This window comes from Strongylocentrotus purpuratus, unplaced genomic scaffold, assembly GCF_000002235.5.
Source record: "Strongylocentrotus purpuratus isolate Spur 01 unplaced genomic scaffold, Spur_5.0 spur5_scaffold_11, whole genome shotgun sequence".
Classification (NCBI taxonomy): domain Eukaryota; kingdom Metazoa; phylum Echinodermata; class Echinoidea; order Camarodonta; family Strongylocentrotidae; genus Strongylocentrotus; species Strongylocentrotus purpuratus.
In genome coordinates, this window is record NW_022145596.1 from 1,066,817 (window position 1) to 1,083,782 (window position 16,966).

General features: G+C 37.4%; 1 protein-coding gene across 2 annotated transcripts in view; it reads right to left on the reverse strand.

Moving 5' to 3' along the window:
* Positions 1-16,966, reverse strand: part of LOC588717 (E3 ubiquitin-protein ligase HERC2) — an 86,778-nt gene that overhangs the window by 44,822 nt on the left and 24,990 nt on the right. For both annotated transcript variants that reach the window (XM_030980291.1, XM_030980290.1), the window contains exons 22-32: positions 13,983-14,074; positions 12,963-13,652; positions 12,136-12,337; positions 10,134-10,360; positions 7,077-7,250; positions 4,999-5,135; positions 3,886-4,247; positions 2,980-3,155; positions 1,998-2,190; positions 1,161-1,355; positions 322-506 (exon numbers count right to left, since the gene is read on the reverse strand). In XM_030980291.1, coding sequence (XP_030836151.1) covers positions 322-506; positions 1,161-1,355; positions 1,998-2,190; positions 2,980-3,155; positions 3,886-4,247; positions 4,999-5,135; positions 7,077-7,250; positions 10,134-10,360; positions 12,136-12,337; positions 12,963-13,652; positions 13,983-14,074 — 2,633 coding nt within the window. The remainder of the gene's footprint in view (positions 1-321; positions 507-1,160; positions 1,356-1,997; positions 2,191-2,979; positions 3,156-3,885; positions 4,248-4,998; positions 5,136-7,076; positions 7,251-10,133; positions 10,361-12,135; positions 12,338-12,962; positions 13,653-13,982; positions 14,075-16,966) is intronic.

A 16,966-nucleotide genomic window follows, 5' to 3' on the forward strand; every position in this document is an offset into this window, starting at 1 on the left:
ACTATGTTGTACTTACAATGTAAATATTGCCTTGTCTGCTACAGTGTACATTTGAAATGAACTGATTCTGAGGGAGAAAAAAGACATTCCACTGTTTCTGAAGAAGAACAGGACAATTCAATTCCCCAAATATGAGATTCTTTTCATGTTTCTTGAGATTTATACTGACTATTTTTTAATGCATTGTGTAATTTGGTAAGATATATCAAATTACTAACTACAATTAATGCCCATCACAATGTTGCCATCATTATCATAATGCTCATCCCAAATGCTTTGCAGCTTCAAGGGTATCACTATTGAGCAGGTACATGCACCTACCTGTGTAGTAATGTTGAGTGGTTGTACTTGGTCTGCTTTGAGTAGACTGAATAGTAGATCAATCCATGCAGGAGTACTGAGAGCTACAGATAGACCTGAACATGATGAGATGCTCTTAACGAATCCTAGACTACACCATTCCTTGTACTGCTGATGAGCTAGGATGCTGGCCAACGGTTGCTCTCCTGAAATAAGACAAGGTCCACAGTCATAGAAATGTAGGAAAATTTCATGACTCAAATGCAAGTGTTTCCTCACAATTTGAAAATATAAACTATAAATATTGTTAAAGATATACGGAAACATGACAAATTTGCATAGATTTGCAAGCCCTAAATTCATTTTCTCTGATATTTTGCAATAGAGTCGACAGAAAGCGATTCTTGAATGGGTTTAAATAATACTTGGTTTCATGAGAGAGAAATGTCTGTCTTTCTTACACTTTGCAACTCTTGGCACATTTTTGCTTAAAGGGACTCTAATAAAAATTGTATCTTATAAAACAGGATCGGACTGTAGATGAATACTACAGTGTATGAAGCATATCATAGGAACGCTTGCCATTACTGGACATATACAAAGCATATACTATGAACATGACTGACAAAGAAAGCGGACAAAATATACAGTTCCTCAGGTAGACAAAGGAACATCCCTTCACTGCCATTATGTAAAAAGGTGAATATGCATATGACACCTGTTCTACACATTTTTACATAATAAAAGTGAAGGGATGTTCCTTTGTCTACCTGAGGAACTGTATATTTTGTCCGCTTTCTTTGTCAGTCATATTCATAGTGATAAGCTATGGAAGTTGGTTTCAAATGAAAGTAACTGACCATTAGTTGGTGTGGCAGCAGTGGTTCCTACACTGACCAGTGACTGTAGCTGACCACATAGCACCCTGGTAGCATCTCTCTGGACACTATCAGCATGGACACCACAGCTGAGTGACAGCAGGCGGAGTAGACAGATACAGCAATGGCGGATCAGATCGGTGGGCATCCTGCACTCCACTAACAGTTTACTCTCAGCTAATAAACAACAACAATAGGAGATTGATTGATTTATATATTTATTTATTTATTTTATTTCCAGGCAAGATGATAACAAACAAAACATCACAAGGTTGACAAATGATATAATATAAACATAATGATATTTAGAACCAGCTAGCCAATGCCTGAGGATAACCTAAAAGAATATACAAATTCTGTCTAGAGGCTCTCCAAATGAGCTGGATGATGAGTTGAGGAGTCATCGCATTAAGGTGTTGACATACAGAGAACTTGAAACTAGTTCAGAGTAATGACTACTGACCACAAGGTCATGCCGAGATACATGCAACATGATTGAAAATAATCATGTGGAAATTGTTTAGTTGAAGATTTCCAAGACATTATAAATCTGTCATGGGCTAGATCAGAAGATAAAACGAAATAGTAAATTAAACATGTAACTCACTTTTGAAAGAGACAAAGATCGTAAAATTCATTTTAGATTAAAAGATCCATGAGATTGTGAAGGACATAGGTATTTTTAGAAGTGTTTGATGACACATGTACATCCTGGCCCCATCTCGCAAGTCCTCCAATCAATCGCAAGTTTGCAATTTCCTATCTCTTTGTTATACAAGGCCCTGGTAAACATCCCATGCAATGCATTACAAGACCTACCTGGATCGAGGATACAGTCTTTCTCATCTTCAGTAAGTTCCATCATAGGAGGAGGACCGGCTAGCTTCAGATCATACTTTCCTTCTTTACCCATTCTATAGGAGTTAGTACTACCGGTATCCCACTGGACTCGTATCCAACCATCCTCCCCAAGCTCTCCGATCACTCGACCTTCACTAGGGGGTGGTCCATCCTACAAAACACATATGGGTAGGACATAATTCAAATGAATATGTCTCTAAAATGACTAAAACCACAGTGCCCATGCTCCTTGAAAGTGTCACCAAACCTACACATGTGCAATTAATAGAAATTATTTCATCAATAGTTTGCGAGTCATGTATTTTCAAATGTTAAAGGAGCTAGAATTGTGTTTTGAAATTTAAACAATTAAAATGGGTGAGTTCTATACAATATCCTCTAGCAAATTGTTATTATTGTAAATACAGTATTTACTGATTTCATTCTTTTGAGAAAGATGATAATAGTCAAAATTGCCTTTGAAATGTACTGTGCACATCTAACAGTTGCCAGAGCCAAAGCCAGAGTAATAATACCAAAGCTCTTCTGAAATGCATATAGACATTATACCATCATGTGATACATGTATGTACAATACAAGGATTAAATATTATCATTAATATCAACTGGGGGGTGTTTCACAAAGATCCTAAGTTGAACTTATCTCTACGATGGACTTAACAACTATGGAAAGCCATTAGAATCTTTGACATATTTTGTAAAAGTTATTTTAAAAGGCATAAAATGTTGATTCAAATCATTTATATTTTCTATTATCAAGGAGATTCATGTTCTTGATGTGGAATTTACAAAAAAATCTATAATATTTGATTTTTTGCTTTTGAATATATTTTATTTTAAGGCTACAAACGGCTCTTCATAATGTTTAAGTCCAACTTAGAGTTAAGTTCGACTTATGATCTTTGTGAAACACTCCCCTGGAGTTGTTTCCACAACTGACCTGATCACCCCACTTCCAGTCCTGTCCTCTGACTACCCTGGTACCAATCTTCATCAGAGCTGCTAGCTCAGGTCCACTGGTAGGAACAGGTGCTGGCTGAGGACGACTCCTTGTCTCCTCAAACACTGTGTTGGGTGCTGGGCTCTCCTCCTGCTCTAGTCTCCCTTTCTTAGGACCTTGGAGAGAATGCAATTCAAACTGGTTTATTTCAAATAAAACTTTCATCACGGCAATAGGCAAATTACAAAAGTTTACAAACAAATTTAATATAACATAGCATGATATATTGAATTTGAAATTAAATCAATATAATCAATATAGCTTATTGCAACATATGGAAACACAAATTAGAAAGAAATTGGAATTAAATAGCATAAAGTAACATATTTCTACTGAAATCATATGAAAGAAGAAGGACTGAAATAAGAATAGAGACAAGAGGAGATAGATTGCAAGAGTCACTTATCACATCAATATGGAATCATCAGTAACTAGGGATCAATCATCAAAATACAATTAGAACTAAAACAGGATTAAAACCTGAAAATATTCATAGACAACCAGCAGCCTAAATTACATGTATACACTATCTTGTATAAAATGTAAGTCGCTTAATAATTGCAGCTTAGAAAACATACAATTCTAGGTTCGAGTGTCATTTCTATATTCCGGGGGAAAAAAAAGTTTTATTTTACAGAGCTGTTGTACTGAAAGATAAAGAAGTTTCCTTCTTAGATGCTTCTTACAGCCAAATAATACAATTGCATTCTCATTCAAATTGTGAGTGCTTCAAACAACAACAATCAAGTATAAACTATGCGCTTTGTTACTGCAACAAAAAGGCGCTATATCAAATATCTTTTGGATTGGATTGGATTGGAAATAAAAATGAAAGAAGTAGCTTACCAGCTAGTCTGAGTAATGACTGTAGTAGAGCGAGCAATCCAGAGTTAAGCAGGAGACTGAGACCACTAGCAGGTTGCTCAGCCGTCAGGAGACCTAGCATGGCAAGGACAAAGCGAGCTTGAGGAAGGGTTCCTAACGTGATTGAAGACCTTTCATCCTCACTCCCTAGGGGTGTCCCTAGACCACCTTGAGCTGCTGCCATGGGTTTGGTAGCATGGGCATCCAGGGCTTCCTGGGTCTCTAAGATCAGGGTGCGCAGGTGGTCGATGGACCAGCGGTTCAGCTTGGCGAACGAGGTCTGGAGGACGATGCGATCGTAGGGAGGGATCAGGTGAACATTGCTCAAGCAGTTACCGGAGGTGCTGTAGAGAAAAGAAAGAAAAAAAGATTCAAAAATGAAATTCAAGACTAACATTTTTAATATTTTAAATGTCATAGGCTGTCTAAATAGAGACTGTTAAGATATAGGAACCCAAAGTTTACTCAGCTTAGCTCTTCATAAATTCTGTGAATGCTATAACCTTATATTACTGCTTTGGAAGACTTTCTTACAGAAGATGCTAACTTGAGTCAAGGTTTTACCAGAGACCAAAGCACTTACAAACATGCAACTGTAATAATACTTTGAAATTTAAAAAGCATTAACAAAATTGTCATAACACTTGTATGTTAGGCTTCATTTAAAATACACTGTTATGCAACAAAAAAATGGAAATCAAGGTAATTAGTTGTCTTTCCTTGTTAATGTCCACCAAGTGAATACTTTCCAACATCACACAAGACTCAAGACTATAGAAAAAGGGTAATACAAATAGGCTTGCACTATATAATTATATGACTTCCCAAGACTATTCAAAGAAGTAATATGATGGATGTTACTAATCACAGGGATGCCAGTTAAAATTGATCAGAGGGCCTGAAAATCACCTAGAATTAGCAATTTTGTACACAAAAAAGCTTAAACTATGGTCCGAAAATAACTCGTCAGGGCCTGAATTCAGGCTATTGCCTGAAAACTGGCATCCCTGTAATCATTCAAATCAAAATATTTTATATATCATGAGGTCATGCTAGAAAGTAGTGCAAAGATAAACTTAATAGACTATATCTTACTTGGGATCTTTATCAGGTTCTAGTAGACCTTGCCAGCCACACAGCATAGCATAACGTACTGAAGGGATCAAGTCTTGCTTCTTGAGCTGAGCTATCATGGCCTCAGAACCTTCCAGTCTACATTCAGCTCTCTCCAACTGAAATAAAACCAGTTACAAAGGAATCACAAATCACAGTCACATACACAGGCAAGCATAGCAAGAACAAATTTGAGAAGTTCATTAAAGATAATACACAGTTTTGGTATGGGGTCATGAATTTGGTTCAAATGAACATATTGGACGCACATGCGGTCCTACAATATTCAGTGATCCTTGTCGCGGTTGAAATCAAGTTTAAAGTTATGAAATTGTAAATAATAAACTCTGTAAGTTGTATAGCTCCCTCTCAAGGTCAAGATATAAATTGAAGTATAAAACAATGTTTCTTGACTAAAATCTACCGATTAGTTGTTCCCGTTCGGAAATTATATATCACAACTACATATTCTGAGATTATCATGGTCGCAGCTACCATTGTATGGCCGTAGGCGCTATTTGAAATTTATCAAAATTTACTGGGAGCACCCGTAAATTTTTATATTCAATTTTTCTCGAAAGCAGTAGTAGTTTAGGGGCTAGATTTTCTAGTGCTTATAATACATCCACAGGGGCATCCAAATATATCAAAATTGTAAAGAATCACTATCCACCCAATTTTCAAAATTTCCCAAAACTTTGTATTTACTTTAAAGGTAAAGACCAGTAATGGTCATGCGATTGCATTGTGAAAGAAACGTTGTGGAATCGATCAGAAAAGGTTGATCATCTAGCATCTAGCATCTGCAAGGTTCTGGAATCATCAAAATGATAAGAAATTTGGCCCATTCTTCGTAAAGTTACAAGCACTATACACAGAAAGATGTATATGGGACTACCCTATCTCTCTCACCAGACCATGAGAGAAATAAGTTTACCAAATATATGAATTAGTAGGCGGTTTCCCGGCAAATTTTTTATCATCATGTATTAGTCAAAACATATTCTTTCACATGATTGGTAATGAGAGCTTCCATTTCATTTTTTGAAATTGGGGCGTTGCCAATACTGGTCTTTACCTTTAAACAAGAAGCATTTTGCACAAAATAATATTACATGTATATTCATCATTAATTCTGTCGAGTCATGTTAACCAATAAACCATATTTATACCAATTGTTGTGCCTTCTTTCTACTTGTTACAGAACATACAGGAATTATCTGTGATGTGCAAAACAAAAATGTGGTACATTTTTTGTATCAAGACTATCATATTCTGTGTAAATTATGGTAAATCAATGTAACTACAGACAACTACTATATTATTTCAATAGGATCTGGATGACAGGTTTATATAACAGAAGAAATCAAAAATTAGGAAGCAGAAGCATATGGGAAGGAAGGTAGGCTGATAAAGTCGCATGATCTTAAAGGTATTACAAAGTTTTGGTAGGAGTCATGATTTTTGGTTCAAATGAACATATTTGAAGCATATGCGATCCTACAATATTCAGTGATCGTTGCCATGGTTGAAATCGAGTCTTAAGTGATGAAATTTTTGATAATAAAGTCTTTGTATGGCACACTCTCAAGGTCAAGATATCAATTTAGCCTTAAAACAATGTTTCTTGATCTATGTGATATACTTCCTGTACTGTACTTTTTTGTCCTCTTTTCATATATTTGTATTTGTAAGCGCTATGGTACTTACCGTTTTTAGAGCTCCTAAATATTCGATATTATTATTATTATTATTATCACAACTACATATTCTGAGATTTTCATGGTCGCAGCTACCATCAGATGGCCGTATAAGCTATTTGAAATTTATCAAAATTTACCAGGAGCACCGGTAAATTTTTATATTTAATTTTTTTTTTAAAGCAGAGGTGTTTCAGGGGCTAATTTTTCTAGTGCTTACATTACATCCCCAGGTGCATCCAAATATATCAACATTTTTAAGAATCGCTATCCGGCCATTTTCAAAATTTCCCAAAACTTTGTATTAACTTTAAGTTTCATGATTAACAATAAATAATCAAGGGACATTGAGTGCATTACCTGACAGTACAGCGCCCTCCTGAGTTTCTCCACATTGACATTCTCTGAGTGTATAGCAAACTCAATGATCTCTGTCATGAGAGCTGTCTGGGAAGCTGACCCTGTCATACGCTGTCTCAACCATTTGAACTTACGGGCACTGGTGATGGCATTGGCTACCGACTTCCAGGAATCCTGCAACACAAGCAAAATCATTTCATTCATTTGTTAATTTATTTCCATATCCATAAAAACAAAAGATCATTACAACAATATACACTATATAAAAAATTACATGCAATCATACAAGTTAAACAGTATCAAAGATACCAAATTTACTAGTCGAAAATGAGAAAAGGGGAACTAAAATAAGGCCAAAGGGCCTTGTAAAATAAGTTCCCTAAAAGTATAAATTATCATTTGGTTTTTCAACTTATTCTGTTACTGAAAGACATGTAAACAAATTTAAAAACAAGCAGTGGATAAAAAACAAAACAAAACAAAAAACAACAGAAAAACAAAAAAATGATGATACAATAACAATGAAAATCATAATAGAGTGTGGATGATCAAAGGCTTTTCCCTATTGGGGTTTAGATGTAGACAAATAATCATGGGTGATTCATATTAATTAAAAACTGTGGTAAAAATCATTGAAAAGACTGGAAACTTTGATATTTTGACTTACATGCCTAATTATTTCCAAGCATAACTTATTATTTTCATTACAATCACCTGATGTTCCATTGAACCTACATGTGATATAATCAGACTAGGTGACTCAAAAGTTAACAGTCATCAGAAGAAAAAAAACATTAATTTGATTTAAAGAGTTCAGCTCGATTGCAACATGTTACTGTTGTAAATTGGAATTTATATTGTAAGTTAAATAGGAATTATGTGGTGCAAAGATGCCCCCCCCCCCTGCTTCTTCAGTCAATGACAAATTGTTTCCCCTCTATCAGGGGTGATAGTGAGCACTAAAAAAAAAAGGTTTTTTTTTTTCCCCTCAACCACGTCCCCCTTGAGTAAAAAAAAAAGAAGAGGATTCCCTTTATGTAAGTCATTGGTTTTTAGTAAGATATGCCATTTGATCTTATTTCTAGGGCTGCATGCTGTAATTGTACGAGCTGTTGATATGGTACTATGGAAGCACTTGGTTGCTATTGTTTAGCATTATGGCAAGTATTGGCCGGTGAGTTGAATTTACTATGTTATGTTGCTTTATGATTATATATGTGAATGAATCAATACTATAATTTGTACAATATGGTAGTTCATGATTGAATTGAATTGAATTGATCATGGTTTTATTGAGAATAAAAGAACAACAATGCATCGGGCCTACAAGGCCAAATTGGGCAATGTTTTACAAATGTAAAATTCAATATATAAAATCATTCATATTAAATGACATCAAATTAATGAACTGAACTTGAATGAGTAAATTGTTAAAACTAATATTTAACTTTAAAATTCTTATTATTATTTGATCTCCTTAACTTATTTTTATATAAAAAGGAGATAAAGAGAAAAAGTAGAAGAGAAGGAGGAAGAAGACGAACAAAAGAAGAAGAAGAATGATATTGGACAGAAGAAGAAAATAATCAGTGTAATTTATTTTGTATAATAATAAATGAGTTGATGATTGAGATTTAGTTGCATAATCATATTACAAAACAAAGTCAATGAATAATTATTTGTTCTGTTGGAATCAATATCATTGTTCCATTTATGTAAGCTTACCACGATTTAAATATTTTGTTCAATTTGGGTTATTATTGTTACAGAGGCTGTTTAACAATGAGAACACAATAAAGTACAGACTCTACTTCAGAACTTCTGACTCCGGATGCACTATTTTGTCGTCAATGATCTCGAACCCTTTCATTACAGAAACTAGATGGAACTTCGACTGCGCGCAGTCGAAAATGATGCCTCCGTCATAGAGCAATTTTACAAACCAAAACAGAAGAAATTTTTCAAATTCAAGTTCAATTGTAATCCATTAACAGGTTTTCAGAATATTGTGATTACAAGCTATTTTTGCATACATAATGAGCCCATGACCTTTGACCTTATGAACCAAGAATCTACTCAGTTCATTGGCTCTGCAAGAAACATACATGACCTAAGTTGGCAGGAATCCATCAATCGGTTCTTGAGATAACGCGATCACGAGCTGTTTTTGCATACATAATGTGCCCTGTGATCTTTGAACTTTGACCTTGTGACCCCTACATCTAATCAGTTCATCGGCTCTGCAAGTAACATACATGACCTAAGTTTGGCAGCAATCCATCAATCGGTTCTTCAGATAACGCGATCACAAGCTCGTTTTGCATACATAATGAGCCCTGTGGCCTTTGACCTTTGACCTCGTGACCTCAAAATCTAATCAGTTTTTTGGCTTTGCAAGTAACATACATGACCTAAGTTTGGCAGCAATCCATCAATCGGTTCTTCAGATAATGCGATCACGAGCTCGTTTTGCATACATAATGAGCCCTGTGACCTTTGACCTTTGACCTCGTGACCCCAAAATCTAATCAGTTCATCGGCTCTACAAGATACATACATGACCAAAGTTTGGCAGGAATCCATCAACCAGTTCTTCAGATAACGCGATCACGAGCTCGTTTTGCATACATAATGAGCCCTGTGACCTTTGACCTTTGACCTCGTAACCCCAAAATCTAATCAGTTCATCGGCTCTACAAGATACATACATGACCAAAGTTTGGCAGGAATCCATCAACCAGTTCTTCAGATAACGCGATCACGAGAACGGGACGTACGTACGTACAGACGTACGTACGGACGTACGGACGGACGGACAACCCGAAAACATAATGCCTCCGGCTACTTCGTAACGGAGGCATAAAAACTCACAAAGACAAACATTATACTGTTTTATACAGTAGGTTTACGGGTGCACCATGTGTGAGAGAGAGAGAGAGAGGTGCACCCGTAAACCTACTGTATATCTACATCACCATGCAAGCCGACACTTACAAGCAGCATCTATTACACTGTTTGTTGCAAAACATGGAACAGTAACCAAATTGTGAAACCTACCCTATCTTTGAGTTTCCTTTCTGTCTTGCCATGTTGACTTGGTTTCCCGGGGAAGATCTTGACCACTCCACCATTAGGAGCCCCTCCTGGTGTGGTGGGGCCTGTTGTAGGTGTGGTAGCTGATGTGGTAGATGTGGTAGATGATGTCATTGAGTCGGGATCATCAGAAGGATCACCCTCTCCCTTGGTCTGGGTCTCTTTGTACTCCTTATCTCCTCTTGCTCCTCCTACAGACAAATCAAAAAGCTCATCAAAAATAACCAGCCACTTATTACACAGAGAGACTTATCTCCTCTTGCTCCTCCTACAGGCAAATCAAAAAGCTCATCAAAAATAACCAGCCACTTATTACACAGAGAGACTTATCTCCTCTTGCTCCTCCTACAGGCAAATCAAAAAGCTCATCAAAAATAACCAGCCACTTATTACACAGAGAGACTTATCTCCTCTTGCTCCTCCTACAGGCAAATCAAAAAGCTCATCAAAAATAACCAGCCACTTATTACACAGAGAGACTTATCTCCTCTTGCTCCTCCTACAGGCAAATCAAAAAGCTCATCAAAAATAACCAGCCACTTATTACACAGAGAGACTTATCTCCTCTTGCTCCTCCTACAGGCAAATCAAAAAGCTCATCAAAAATAACCAGCCACTTATTACACAGAGAGACTTATCTCCTCTTGCTCCTCCTACAGGCAAATCAAAAAGCTCATCAAAAATAACCAGCCACTTATTACACAGAGAGACTTATCTCCTCTTGCTCCTCCTACAGGCAAATCAAAAAGCTCATCAAAAATAACCAGCCACTTATTACACAGAGAGACTTATCTCCTCTTGCTCCTCCTACAGGCAAATCAAAAAGCTCATCAAAAATAACCAGCCACTTATTACACAGAGAAGCACAAGGGCTCAAGATATTAGGATGCTAGTCTCATATATGCATCATATGGAGTGTATGTGTTTGCTCACACAGGAGCAGTGAACAAAGATACTCATTAGCTACAGAGGACTGCTTACATGTTTACATGGAGAGAATTCAGTTCAATGATTGGCATAGGAATGTTCAAGAAAAAGTTGAGTTCTGGTCATCCGATTGCATTGTGAAAGAAAAGGTAAGTATTAGTGTGTACTGCAAAGTTCTGGAGTCATCAAAATCATAATAAATTTGGCCTAGTCTAGGTAAAGTAACAAGCCCTGTACACAGAAAGATGTATATGGGACTACACAAATGGTGTCCAGGCTACTAACCTTGATTTCCTAAGCTTTCTATGCTCATTACTCAGCCAGTATACATTTTCTACCAAAATTGTTTGGCAAATGACATTTATTTGTAATCTTGAACATTCAGTGTAAGTTTGGTTTGATTCTGTGAGAATTATTATTTTTTTTTTTAACCAGAACTCACCTTTATCTTTAAACTTTGTCAATTGTCACATCTAACTAGATTTGATTTGATCTGATTCTTGGTCTTCAAGATGTTACCCCTGATTACGTGAAATAACCAATAAACACCCTGAAAACTTAACCCACAGAGCTTGATTCCCTGTCCTACATACTTTTCCCGGGCCCCAAAAAGTATCCCTTGACTAAGAAAGAGCTGACCCCTGACCCTTGAGAGTTGACCCCTGACCTTATCAAGGGTGATAATGAGCACTAAAAAATTAGGTTTTTTTTCTTCCCTCAACCACGTTTCCCTTGAGTATTGGGAAAAAATAAAGAAAATAGTGAATAAATAAATAAATAATAAATATAAATAAATATAAATAAATAAATTAAAAAAAAGAAGAGGATTCGGGGGAAAAAAAATGGCATCTAACAATATCCCCCCCCCCCCCCTTTGAGGAAGAAAATTGGGAAAAAATAAAGAAAATAGTGAAGAATGAAGAAAATAAGGGGAAAATCAGGATAAAATCGGGAAGAAGAAAATTTTTAAAAATCAGTAAAAAATAGGGCAAAAATCAAAAAACCGATTTAAATCCGGTTTTTATCAGGCCTGCCTTACCTGCAGAAGCGACGGCTCGTTTTTCTCTGATCATTCTCTGTACAACCTTCTTCCATCTTGGAGGTGTGTTGAGGACCTTGAGGCGTGATAGAGCTGAAACCTCGTTAGCTATGGCTGGCCGGAGCTCATTAAACAGGAACCTTAGCCGATCTATAACTGGCATACACATCTCATCGTATCCTACAGACCTCTCCTGATGAATCTAAAGAAAAAAAAAAAAAAAAAAATATGTGGAATGCTCCCCAGGGAGTGGAAAATGTGTATACATTGTATTGCGCCTAGAAACAAAGTATTAGGTGCATTATAAATGTGAGCTATTATTATTATTATTATTATATGAAATTCATCATATGCCCATTTTCACTTGCAAAATACTTATAATCATTTTAAAGAGTCGTTACATAACCCCGTTGTCAAATGTATCTGTTTAAAGAAAGGCAATAACTGATTAGTAGCACATCTGTGGTTCAGTTAGGCTAAATGGTTGCAATGGTTGCAATGGTTGCAATAAATCCCAGTGAATACAAAATATGTGTAACAGCTAAGCATCCATCACTATTTAACTTGTAACATTTTCAAGATGCATTTCCCTCTAGATCATTCAAATATCAGTGCAACTCTAATAAGACTGTATGCAACATTTAAACACAATTGAACGATGGGAACTAACAGTTCAACAAGCTCTGCTTCTAGTTAGTTCCTCTATTCTCGTGCTTTTTTTTAATTATATTTGTTGTTTCATTGCATATTTTTGTAATATAATTATTCATTGTAGTATGTTTTGCATGACAAATCAAATCATTTGAATCATTTGAAATATAAGTTACCTTCACAAGATTGCGTTTGGCTTGGAATGCCACCTTGCAGACATCAGCAATGGATCTTGGTACAAAGGCGTGATGATGCCGATGTACAACCGTTGGGACGCCCTCTGTCTGCAGACTGTGCTCGACCACAGCCAGAGCGACATGTCCCAAGTCATGGTGCTTGAGGATACAAGCCATAAGAAGACGACAGACCACCTCGATGCTGTGGGTTGGTGAGAAGTCGATGGGTAGAGTGTGATGATGGGAGCGGCAGTATCTATCACATTGAGCAAGGAATGTCTTCACATTGATGTCCTGAAGACGACCTTCCGCAAGCGCCTGCAGGAAAGGTTTGGCGATGTCTGCCTGCGAGGCGCAACGTGAGAACGACTTCATGTTGTCATCCAGTTTGTGCATCTGTGGTGCTGAACCTTGCAGGGGCGAGGTCAGCATGGACGGGGTCTGATCCACGGAACGATCGCCATCACTCCCACGATCAAAGAAGCTTGGTCTCTGGCCAAGCTGCATGCCGCTGCTGAAGAGACGTGACTTGAGCCATGTCTGGTACTCCACCTCCGGAGGAATGAGGGGTAGGCTCCGAGCTTGATGACAAGAGTGAAGGCCGAGCAGAAGACCCAACGCTCTCTCTGTATCCATCAAGGGTGATGAGATCACACTGCTGGTAGACATCAACACCTCATCCTGCTCAGGCTACATTGTGGAAGATTTAAGCAAAGATCACAACTAAACAACTGTGGAACGTGGAAAGGTTTATAGAAATCAAAGGAATTATAATGCTTTAAATTTATATTAGTGGTTCAAACATCAGTCATTTGTGAGATCAAAACCTATGGGGAAAATCACCGCCAAGTTCAGAATCATACTTTCTACCTTTCAAGATATTATGTTTCTTAAATTGAAATAATATCTAAAATAATAAAACAAATATTACATTAGTTTTATTGCTTAAATCACTTTTCATGGACAGAAAAAGAGAAAGAAATTAGACAGGTAAAGACTTCACAATTGTCTCCAACTTACCTGTACATACACCCCCACAAGATACTGTTCTCTCAACTGAAGCACCTCCGCTGATTCATGAGCAGCATGAAAAGCCTCTGTAGCATCTCGAGCTACAATGGGTATGAAAACAATAATATCACACCATTTTAATAGCTGTCTCCACTAACCACCAACATCAAGAGCATCTCAACCATTATCATCATCATCTCCATTTCAAAACTCACCTCTTCTGTTTATAACGTAATTGCAAATCGCATTTGAACATTTATATCATTACAGACCTAATGTATTTCTGAACTTTCACCTTGGTGCAAGTACTCTTGAATGTGTTGATACTCTCGGATTGTTGGGTGTTATTGTTCAATCTAACATAAAAATGGGACAAACAAACTTCTCACATGACTAGCCTTGCTGCTAAATGACTATATATGCTATGCATACTCAAGTACAAAGCTCCTGTCAGTGATCTACCTAATGTATATCAGACCAATACTCGAGTGTGCCTCCCCTATGTGGTCTCCTGCTCTCACCATCCAGCAATCTCATCAAATTAAGTGCATACAAAAACGTGCGTGTAGAATAATTATTGGATACAATTACTCTGACTACACAACTTCTCATAGATAACATCTTAAATGACGTTCTTGACCTCGAGTGGCTAATGGGAGAACTATGTGCTGGGCGCTAGCACTGCAACCATACCGTTTTTGCATTGAGGAAATAAAGGGCGCTGATATCTATTAGAATATTAAGAAATTACGAGACACTCTGAAATATTGAGAGCATGGAGAGAAGACATGTTTGTATTGTTTTGTTTCGTCTTTTGGGGTATGTGATGTGTTGAAGAAAAAAAATTCTTGTGCAGTAGATGTGGTAGAAAATAATTAAATCAAGTTAGAAGAAAAAGAAAAAGTTTGGTAAAAAACGGATGCATTTTCTTGGATGGGGAGTGAATTGTCACGTTGTAAACCGCAAACAGCGGTTTTATCAAAAATATATTTTTTCTTTCAAGAAACAAGAAAAATGATTTAGCAAAATATACCATGTATAAATGTAAGAGAGAGAGAGAGAGAGAGAGGGAGAGAGAGATAGAGAGAGAGAGAGATAGAGAGATAGAGAAAGAATGTGCCATCGGTGGATGTAATTATACAAATGTATAGTGTCCTGCTAAGCATTGAATGTGTTGTCACAGGTTAATGTCTGTAAAGGTTGAGGCTACCATTGAAAAGAAAGTGGCATGGCATTACACCTGTTATAAACAGGGAGTTCTTTTGTAGGTGAATGTATATACGCTGATGTACTGGAGTAACAGTGGCTAGGGGCCACACCTAATGAAGTTGTCTTGGTGTGTAGAGGGCCCGGTGCAGCAGCTTGCTTAAGCAATATAGCTGCTTGTGTGGTGAAGAATGCAAGTTCAGAAAGATGTTACCTCTTGCTTCAAAGCTTGCTACAGAAGAATTTGCAGCTTATAAGTAAAACCGACACTTTTCCATCGATGGCACGGTGTGTGGGGAGAAAGGCTGATTTTTCTACAAGAGTCACTGGATGCGAGACGGGACAAATGGACACGTGGACAGTTCACGAAGAACATGGCGTCTCCACAATAGAGAACGCAAATGGACAGTATGGTGAGCTGTAATTGTGCCGAGAATTTGGAAAGACTATTCTGGAACTTGTTGAAGTGACAAGTTATTTCAATGAACTTGAGAGACATGTCTGAAGATAGAATTGAATTGTCAAAGGTGTAGCAGAGACAGTCCTATTTGGGCATATTTACTATTTTGAGGTTGAGTGTAGATGTATTTTCATATCTGCTGTATTGTTGATGCATGTGTTGTAAGAAGACTTTGAAATTGCTTATATGCAAAGGTAATTGTGGAAGGTCAGTCAAGGGTGAAGTAAGCGGACAAAGGGTTCAAAGAGTATCAATTGATGGATGTTATTCTGAGTGGACCGATGTCATTAGTGGCATCCTGCAAGGCAGTGTCCTCGGACCGACCCTTTTTGTGATTTCGTCAATGATTTACCTGATGTCACAACAAGTTGGACTCAGTTGTACGCAGACGATGCCAAAGATTATTCATCTATCCAATGTCAGACTTCTTGCCATCAACTGCAACGTGACTAAGACAGCATATCTGCTTGGTAGTCTAAGTGGCAACTTCCTCTGAACTCTCAAAAATGTAAAACCCTTCATCTAGGTTACAACAACCCTCAACAAACTTAAGTCATGGAAAGTAGACCTCTGGAGAATGTTGATATAGAAAGAGATCTGGGGGTTTCAGTTGACAAGGATCTGACTTTCCGAAAACATATCGCAGCTATGATACAAAAGGCAAACCAGATGTTGGGGATCATCAAAAGAGCTTTTGTCAGTACCCACCAGGGCATCTTCAAAACTCTGTACAAAACCCTGGTACGCCCACATCTTGAATATTGTATGGTATGGCAGATGACATGGCAGATGACCGCAAGATTGAAGCTGTGCAACGGAGAGCAACAAGAATGATTCATGGTATGAGTTTATTATCCTATCCTGAAAGACTTTAAAAACTCAATCTATTCTCACTTCTCTACCGGCGTGAGAGGGCCGATATGATCCAGGTATATTAAATACTTCATGGTATTGACAGACTCAGTCCAGAACATTTTTTCAAGAGACCAGAGAACCAATTCACTCGTGGACATCTGTTTAAACTGTTTAATACTCATCGCAAGCTTAACGTGAGAGGCTGTTTCTTCAGTAAACGTGTTATCGAGCTATGGAATAAACTGCCAGAATCTCAAGTCACTGCACGCAACATAGGTATTTTCAAGACTGGTCTAGCCGGATAAACACTGGCTTGCCAAACAATTTTATGTAACCTGACATCCACGCATTCTGCACTACGTTTTAAGTCGCAAACTGACAATATATCTTGGAAGATGACCGGGAGATCTACACGACTACCTCACTCCTGTATATCGATGATGATGATGATGATGATGACAGTTCAGGTCTG